Source organism: Podarcis erhardii (genome assembly GCF_964252035.2).
Source record: "Podarcis erhardii genome assembly, chromosome: Z".
NCBI lineage: Eukaryota > Metazoa > Chordata > Lepidosauria > Squamata > Lacertidae > Podarcis > Podarcis erhardii.
In genome coordinates, this window is record NC_138504.1 from 5,786,616 (window position 1) to 5,796,400 (window position 9,785).

Consider the following 9,785-nt stretch of genomic DNA (forward strand, 5'->3'; position numbering starts at 1 on the left):
TCACTTTTGTAAGTAATGTTTGGTTGGACAATTGCACCATGAAGTTTGGAGGAGCGCAGATTTCAAAAGGATGGCTGTATTTCAGTTTGGGGAAAGGCTGGGGACTCAGCTATACAGCTGCAAATAAAACATTTTAAGTGTTTTGTAAAGTGCATTATACAAATGTGACACTAGGTGGTGATGGTGGCAAATTCAATATATTTTTCAAAACTTTTTTTAAAGTGTTTTTAACAGTGTTTTTTATATGTGTCTAGATTCCACCTGTGTTTTGGGTCACATATTGTTACAGGAAGTGTGAATTAGGTAGGTTCGCCTTTAAGTGGGAGCTGAACCAAGTTTCTGCCCCATCTCTAGCTGTGACCCACTAGGGCAGGGGCAGGGAGCCAGTGGACCTCCTGATCTTGTTGAACTCCAGTTCCCTGCAACCCCAGCAGCCAGCATGACCAGTGGTCAAGGAGATGTTATAGCCCAAAGCGAATACCAGTCTAAATGGACCAAATGGTCTGACTTGGTAGATGGCAGCTTCTTATGTTCATGTCCCCAGCATCTTCACATAGGCAGTATTTATCAAATTGGGTGTTGTTGGTCTACAACGCCCATCATCCCTAGCTAGCTGGACCAGTGATCAGAGATGATGGGAGTTGTAGTCCATCAACAGCTAGGAACCCAAGTGTGAAACCCAGGAAAGCTGCTGCTAGTCAATGTAGACAAAGCTGAGCTTGATAGACCTATGGCAGGCATAGGCAAACTCAGTCCTCCAGATGTTTTGGGACTACAACTCCCTTCATCCCTAGCTAACAGGACCAGTGGTCAGGGATGATGGGAGTTGTGGTCCCAAAACATCTGGAGGGCCAAGTTTGCCTATGCCTGAACTATGGTCTGACACTGTATACCAGTGTTCCCCAACCTTGGGCCTCCAGCTGTTTTTGGACTACAACTCCCATCATCCCTCACTAGCAAGACCAGTGGTCAAGGATGATGGGAATTGTAGTCCAAAAACAGCTGGAGGCCCAAGGTTGGGGAACACTGCTGTACACTACATATTCCTCTGTTCCTAAATGAGTACATCCCAACAAAACCAACTAAGAAATTTATTTAGGAAAGATACAAAATGGGTTCAGATTCTTCCTAGATGGCAAGGGTGCCTTGGAGGATGGAACAGGGCAGGGCAGGATACAGGTGATAATTTGAACTGATGCAGTGCCTCTCCTTTAAACAACCATTTGGAAGAAGACGCCATGGAAAAGCAGAGATTGAAGCAAGACCTGCTGATTGCCGTGATGTGTGTATTCTTGGTGCTCCTGATTTTGCTCATTGTTGGCTGCACTGTTCTTCACTACAAGCTGATGACAGACGACATGTAAGTTTCACCTATCACAACACACACCAACTTGTGCATGCACCAGCATGTAGAGTTGCTGTTTGAAAGGGGACCAAACCTCAGTCCTTTGCATTCAGAAGGACGCGGGTTCAGTCCCCAATATCTACAGAGAGGATTGGGGGAAACATCTGTCTGAAACCAAGGAAGGTGAGGCTTTGGGAGAATGGTTGAGGGAGCTGGGTATGTTTAGCCTGGAGAAGATTGAGCAGTAGTCTGATACCCATCTTCAAATATCTGAAGAGCTGTCACATGGAAGATGCAGCAAGCTTGTTTTCAGGAAGACCCGCACCAATGGAGTTGAAGGGTTTCCAACTTAATATTAGGAACTGACAGTAAGAGGTGTTTGATAGCACAATGCACTACCTTGGAAGGTGGTGGCCTCTTCTTCCTTGGAGGTTTTTAAGCAGAGTTTGGATGGCCACCTGTCCTGGATGCTTTAGTTGGATGCATTTCAGGGGGTTGGACTAGATGACCCTCAGGGTCCCTTACAACTCTACAGTTCTACGATTCTATGATTCCATGATTCTTGATCAGTGGAGTCAATACTGAGCTTTTTGCAGTGAAGTGTCTCAAAGTAACTGTGGCCGCATACACACTATACATTTAGAACTGACGGCTTCCACCCAAAGAATCATGGGAACTGTAGTTTGTTAGGGATGTTGGGAATGCTATCTTTGTTTTTGTTTTTTAATAATTTTTTTATTAATTTTCCAATTTTAAAACAGAATAACAAACAAACATCAACAAACAAAAACATACAAACAAGTATAATTTCATATCCTCATTTTCATGAGCCTTCTTTCTCGGACTTCCCCATACCTCACCCTTTCTGCATCCTTATTTAACAGTTTTTCAGCAACCCTTTACTCCAATTAAATTGTAACTTATTTTCTTTTCATCTTAATTCATCAAACAGTTTCAGCTGTAATTCTGCATCTTCCTTTCCCTTGACATTTTAGCACTCATCAATTTTAAAACAGTTCTTAAGATAAGCTTTAAATTTCTTCCAGTCTTCCTCCACCGCCTCTTTCTCTTGGTCACGGATTCTGCCAGTCATTTCTGCCAATCCCATAAAGTCGATCACTTTCGTCTGCCATTCTTCCAGTGTAGGTAATTCTTGTGTCTTCCAATACTTTGCTAGAAGAATCCTTGCTGCTGTAGTAGCGTACATAAAAAAAGTCTTGTCCTTCCTTGACACCAATTGGCCGACCATGCCCAAAAGAAATGCCTCTGGTTTCTTATGGAAAGTACATTTAAGTACCTTCTTAATTTCATTATAGATCATTTCCCAGAAGGCTTTAATCTTTGGGCAGGTCCACCAAAGGTGAAAGAAGGTACCTTCAGTCTCATTACATTTCCAGCATTTATTATTGGGCAAATGGTAAATCTTCGCAAGCTTGACTGGGGTCATGTACCACCTATAAATCATTTTCATAATATTTTCTCTTAAGGCATTACATGCCGTAAATTTTATGCCGGTGGTCCATAACTGTTCCCAGTCAGCAAACATGATGTCATGACCAATGTCCTGTGCCCATTTAATCATGGCTGATTTCACTGTCTCATCTATTGTATTCCACTTCAGCAACAAATTATACATTCTTGATAAATTCTTAGTATTGGGTTCTAACAATTCTGTTTCTAATTTCGATTTCTCCACCTGGAAACCAATTTTCCTGTCTTGTTTAAAAGTCTCCATTATTTGATAATAATGGAGCCAGTCTCGTACCTTGGACTTTATTTTCTCAAAACTCTGTAGTTTAAATTTGCCACTTTCTTGCTCTAAAATTTCAAAATATTTTGGCCATTTAGATTCCATATTAAGTTTCTTCACCTCCTTAGCCTCCATTGGTGATAGCCACCTAGGGGTTTTATTTTCCAACAAGTCCTTATATCGCATCCAAACATTGTATAATGCTTTCCTAACAATATGGTTTTTAAAACCTTTGTGAACTTTAACCTTGTCATACCATATATATGCATGCCAACCAAATCTATTATCAAATCCTTCCAAATCCAGAATGTCTGTATTCTCAAGAAGTAGCCAATCTTTCAACCAGCAGAAAGCTGCCGATTCATAGTACAGTCTTAAGTCCGGCAGGGCAAACCCCCCTCTGTCTTTTGTATCAGTTAATATCTTAAATTTTATTCTGGGCTTTTTGCCCTGCCAGACAAATTTAGATATATCTTTCTGCCACTTCTTGAAACAATCTAGTTTATCCACAATTTGTAATGTCTGAAACAAAAATAACATTCTGGGCAATACATTCATTTTAATCACAGCTATTCGACCTAACAAGGAAAGCTTCAGGTTCGACCATATTTCTAGATCTTTCTTTACCTCTGTCCAACAGTTATCATAGTTATCTTTAAATAAGTTCACATTTTTAGATGTCATATTAATCCCCAAGTATTTCACTTTCTTTGCCACCATTAACCCAGTTTCACTTTGAAACCTCTCTCTTTCAACATTTGTTAATTTTTTTTCCAAAACTTTAGTTTTTTGTTTATTCAACTTAAATCCTGCTACCTGACCAAAAACTTGAATTAATTCTAAAACTCTTTTTGTACTAGTGTCTGGCTCTTGTAAAGTCAATACTAAATCATCTGCAAATGCCTTCAGTTTATATTGTTTGGCTCCGACCTGGATTCCTTTTACCAGCTGGTCCCCCCTAATCATATTCAACAGAACCTCCAGGACTGATATAAAAAGTAATGGGGATATTGGGCACCCCTGCCGTGTCCCTTTTTCTATAGGAAGTTCATCAGTAACCACATTATTTACAATTAACTTTGCCTTTTGTTCAGAATATATTGCACCTATACCATTTTCAAACCTTTGGCCTACCCCCATCCCATGGAGATTCTTCTTCATAAAATTCCAAGAAATATTGTCAAAAGCTTTCTCCGCGTCCACAAATATTAAAACTGCCTTTGTATTGATTTTTACTGTCAGCAATTCCATAATGTCAATTATATTCCTTACATTATCTGATAAGTGTCTTCCTGGGAGAAAGCCTGCCTGGTCCTTGTGAATCTCCTCCACCAACACCCTCTTCAGTCTTTTTGCTAAAATGTCAGCAAATATTTTGTAATCCACATTAAGTACTGATATAGGGCAGTAGTTCTTGATCTGATTTTTTTCAGTTTCAGTCTTTGGTATAAGTGTAATAAAAGCTTCTTTCCACGATTCAGGTGCCTTTTTCCCCTCTAGTATTTCATTACAAACCTCCTTCAACGGTTGTATTAACCATTCCTTCAAAGCTTTATAGTATCTGGAGGTTAGTCCATCTGGTCCTGGAGATTTACCTAATTGCATATTTTGAATGGCACCCTCTATTTCTTGATCTGTTATTTTCTCATTCAAAACCAACATACTTTGTTGCGAAATTTTTTGTAATCCATGTTTCTTAAGAAAATCTTCTATATCTCCTTCGTTTTCCGGCCCTTGTGCATATAGTCTTCTGAAATAACTCTGAAAGCAGTTGCTAATCTCATTTGGTTTAAATATGTTCTTTCCTTCCACCTCCAAACTTGTAACTGTATTCAATTTTTGTCTCTTCTTCAATTGCCATGCTAGAAGTTTCCCACATTTGTCTGCTGATTCAAATGTCCTTTGTCTCATTTGCTTGATTTTCCATTCTATCTCTTGATTCATCAATTCCATATACTGCATCTGATAAAACTTAATTTCTCTCAAGATCTCATGAGACTTTGGTTTAGACCTCAATTTCTTTTCTCCTTCTTTTATTTTTTCCAAAATCTTATCTTTCTTCTCATTTTGTTTCTTCCTCTTTAAAGAATTCTGTTGTATTAGGAAACCTCGCATCACGGCCTTACTTGCGTCCCAAATCACTCTTTTATCGACGTCTATCCTCAGATTTATCTCAAAATAGTCCTTCAAAGTTTTTTGGGCCTTTTTGTGAATCTCATCATCTCTAAATAGGGTGTCATTCATTCTCCATCTAAAGGAGCCAGCTGTTGTTAGTTTCATTTCCATCTTTACAGCATTATGGTCGGAGCATGTCTTTGGGCAGATTTCCACTTTATTTATCTTTGGAGCCATTCCACTAGTAATCCATATTTGGTCTATTCTCGTCCATGTCATTTGTGCCTCAGAGAAAAACGTTCCCTCTCTCTCAAGAGGGTTTCTTGTTCTCCAAATATCAATCAAGTCCATATTTTCAGTCATTTCGAAAAAAGTCTTAGGTAATCTCCCATCCTTAGAGACCACCTGTCTTTGTGCTTTGTCCATATTGATAGAAACCACGCCATTAATATCTCCTAACAAAATTACATTGTAATCCAGATAGTCCATTAGTGTCTCATGCAATTTCTTAAAAAATTCTGCCTTCCCTTCATTTGGTGCATAAATACCAACTGTCAGCAATTTTTCTCCTTGGATTTGTATCTCAATTGCCAAGAATCTTCCTTGTTCATCTTTAAAAATCAATTTTGGGGCCAATTTCTCCTTTGCATAGATCACCACTCCTCTTTTCTTGACTTTATCCGATGAAATAAATTCCTGTCCTAATCTTTTATTTATAAGCAATTTTCTATGTGCCCTTGTCACATGGGTCTCTTGTAAACAAATCAAGTCCAATTGTTCTCTTTTCAAAATATGAAAAACCTCACGCCTTTTTCTGGGAAGGTTCAGTCCGTTACAGTTCCAGCTTATAAATCGCAGAGACATTGTTATTTAGTTAGTTACCTCCAGCTGCTCCCTGCAGCTGTTCTTCTTCCGTTAGTGATTTAAGTCCAAATGTCAGGTTTCCAAGATCTGTTTCAGAGGCCAATTCTACGACTCCTTTCTGAAGGTCCTCCTCGTTTCTATCCAGGAATTGTTCTTTATCTTGTACTGTTCTTATTTTAACTTTCTTTCCTTTGTAATTAAAGGACAGACCTTGTGGAAATGCCCACCTGAAAGGTATATTGTTCTTTTTCAGCAAGTAAACCAGGTTCTTATAATGAGTTCTTGCCTCCAGAATGTATTTTGGGATGTCCTTATAAATTTGCACAAAAGCGTCTTCAATCTCAAGAGTTCTCTGGTAATGTAAGTTTAGTATTTTATCTCTTTCCTCTTTAGATCTCAAAGTTATCAGACAATCCCTTGGAGTCTTTCTGTTTTGCCTTCTACCCAATCTGAAGGTGGCTGTTATCTTAAATTCTTCTTCCTCTGAGTTTACCTGCCAAAATTCTGAAAATTCTTTTGTGAGAAAGTCCACTAGGTTGTCCCCTTCACTTTTGGGGACCAGTCTTAATCTTAAGTTCCTCTCCTTCCTCTGCATCTCCCACAAAGACAAGGCCGCCTCATGTTCGTCCAACTTCTTACAAACTGGTGCTAATTTTTCCTGTGTAGTATCTGCAGTAGATTTAGCTTCTTCAGCAATTTTTCGAATTGGGAATGCTATCTTTGTGAGGGGTAGACTATAGCACCCGATGATTCTTTCTGGGAAACCATTTTTGCTAAAAGTGTTATGAATGGGCCATACATGTATATTGCCCTTGCATAATGAAAACTGAAATAGCAAATGTCACCAACAGCAATAAAGGCAAGGGATTTGAGATGGTTATATAAAGCAACATCCTATGAGAAATGTTGGGCTGTAGAAAAGTGGAAGGGCATTTGCTTTGCATGTAGAACAGAGGCACCACCTTTTGTGGGGGATTGAGGGGGCCTGACACAACATCCTAACATCGCACATGGGGCCCTATGAACATTGAGGGGGCCTGCCTCCCTAAAACAAAGTTTGGGGGCATAGTGCCTTGGCCCCCAGGAGCTGGCAGCCTTGATATAGAAGGTCCCAGGTTCAGTCCCTGGCATCTTCAGACAGGGCTGGGAAAGACTCCTGTTTAAAATCCTGGAGAGCCCCTGCCAGGCAGGTTGGATGAGACTGAGCTTGATGGACTGATAGACTGACATGGTATATTAGAGCATAGCAGCAGCAACAACAACAATTAATGATATAGCTGATAACTTAGTGCAGGGGGTCCTTTTGACTGTGCTGTTGCCGGGCATGCTGCCTTGGCCCCATGAGTGTCAGTGCTTGGTGTCTGCCGACATTAATAAATCATGAAACATTTAAAAAAACATGAAACAGTACAAAAAACCCCCAAAAAACTTCCCTATACAGGTTTAGAAGACAGGATTGTCATCTAAAGGTTGTATAGTTACTTACTGTAGCTCCTTGGCTCAAGGGTCGCATAACTCATACCCTCCAACATTTCTCCTTTGAAAACAAGGACATCCTAAGGGAAAGTGAGGCATTCCAGGATCCAAAAAGAAACCAAGACAGCTTCTGTAAATCTGAGACTGTCCTTCCAAAATATGGAGAGAATTAGAGCAGATAGACAGTTGGGTGGTGTTTGTGAAGAGAAATTGAGTTTTTAATTGTTATTTATTGGTGTGATGAGATACACAAAAAATGCAGACCTGCATACATTATGGGGAACTGTATGAAACTTGTCTGACAATGTAAAAGATGTTCAGTTTTTTGTTTAAAAAAATGGCTGGTTATTTGTTTTATGTACATGCATATCAGATGTTTTTGAACAGAACACTTGCTTAAAATAAACAAATCTGCAAAGTAAATCTGTCTGGGTTTCCTTGCTGTGCTTGTACCTCTCTCCCATCTTCTTTTTCTTCAAGCACCCTGAGGAAGGAGGTGAAGTCTTTTGCTATCCAGACACACTGCATGGAAACGAAGTTTGTCCTGTCTCCTTCCCCAGCAGAGGCACTAGAATCATCTCAGCGGATGCCATGCCTGCCACCATGCCAGGCACTATGCCTGCCACCATGCCAGGCACCAACATCCCAGGGAATGTCCCAGCCACCATGCCAACAGCCATCTCCACCGCCATCCCAGCCACCGACCAAGCCACTGACCCGGCAGCGATCCCATCCAAGATCCCCACCCCCTGCGGCACACTTGCCTAAGCCGTCAAAAGCTCCACCCTCAAAACAGAAGAAGGCAAGCTCCAGGTCAATCAGCCACATTTACAGGAGCAATTCCTCTGAAAGCATTCACTCCGATGAGTCTGGAAGCATTTACTCCATGGAACATTTCCAGTGCCTCTACGGCTCCTCCAGGAGTGGATCCGTGGAATCTCTGGAGGGCAAAGGATCCCAGGGTGAAGGAAGTGGTGGAAGCAACGATTCTGGGAGCATCATGCTGTGCGCCATCCGTCAGATGTGATGGCTGAGATGATGCCAGTTCCAAGGATGGTTGGTATCATGCCTTTGCTGAACTACTCAGTGTCTTTCTTCCATGGAGATGCTTGAGCATCTGTGTCACAGCATGCCGAGTCAGAACACCCCAAAATCAATGGATTGCATCACCCTCTATTCCAACCCATAATCCACAACCTCAGCCCCCAGCCCCAGCCCTCCCAAGGATCAAAATGAACTGGAGGTGAACTTCCTGTCAGTTTGATTTGTTGTTGTTGTTTATAAAACTTTTTATAAAAAAGTTAACTAATCATAGCAAGAACAAAATTCCCCACAAAATGAACAAAAACAGGGACTGATCGCTGTGACTCGAAATGAAAACAAAACAAAACAAAACCTAGATTGATGATCTGGTAAAATAAATGACATTGGAGGGATTTTAAAAAATGAAATAAAAGAGGGAAGGAAAAATATGTTCAAATGTGTGTGTGTGTGTGTGTGTGTAGGGGTGTGTATGTGTGTGTGTTTAAATCATGCCAAGACCTGTTTGTTTTCTGCTGGTTTAATTTGTTTTGGATTGCACAGAATTTGGATACTCAGAGATGCCAGATTTTTGGGGGAAATGTTTCTGGTAGTCAATGTTATGAGGGTACAGAAACAGCTTGCACACATGCTCAGGTATTCAGGAAGTTCAGCATCAGTGCTTGGCTGTACGCTTAACAATAAAATTGATGGTAGTAATATTTATTATTTATACAGTGCTATCAGCGTGCATAAGGGACGCGGGTGGCGCTGTGGGATAAACCACAGAGCCTAGGACTTGTTGATCAGAAGGTTGGCAGTTTGAATCCCTGCGACGGGGTGAGCTCCTGTTGCTCAGTCCCTGCTCCTGCCAACCTAGCAGTTCAAAAGCACGTCAAAGTGCAAGTAGATAAATCTGGTGGGAAGGTAAACGGCGTTTCTGTGTGCTGCTCTGGTTTACCAGATGCGGCTTAGCCATGCTGGCCACATGACCCAGAAGCTGTACGCCGGCTCTCTCGGCCAAGAAAACGAGATGAGTGCCGCAACCCCAGAGTCGGCCACGACTGGACCTAATGGTCAGAGGTCCCTTTGCATGGCAAGGTTTTATGTGGAAAGGCAAAAGCCCTAAGTGGTTCAGAAAATCTAAAACTGGCCACAGGGCCAGGGCTGGCATCCTGAGAAGCTCTGCACACATTCCCCTGCAAGCGTGGGTGG

The 9,785-nt window shown here is 41.1% G+C and overlaps 1 protein-coding gene across 1 annotated transcript; it reads left to right on the forward strand.

Annotated features, from left to right (window-relative positions):
* Positions 1-281: 281 nt before the first annotated feature.
* LOC309334182 (uncharacterized protein) lies at positions 282-9,022 on the forward strand. The gene is made up of 3 exons (XM_081848341.1): positions 282-303; positions 1,231-1,360; positions 8,031-9,022. The coding sequence occupies exons 2-3, from the start codon at positions 1,239-1,241 to the stop codon at positions 8,575-8,577; spliced, it is 669 nt and encodes a 222-aa protein (XP_081704467.1). The 5' UTR covers positions 282-303; positions 1,231-1,238; the 3' UTR covers positions 8,578-9,022.
* The last annotated feature ends 763 nt before the right edge of the window (positions 9,023-9,785 follow it).

Bases quoted from the DNA above. Each gene is read 5' to 3' on its own strand.
- LOC309334182 (XM_081848341.1), top strand. From the start codon at position 1,239: ATGGAAAAGCAGAGATTGAAGCAAGACCTGCTGATTGCCGTGATGTGT. The intron at 1,361-8,030 runs GTAAGTTTCACC...TTTTTCTTCAAG, and splicing joins AAGCTGATGACAGACGACAT to CACCCTGAGGAAGGAGGTGA.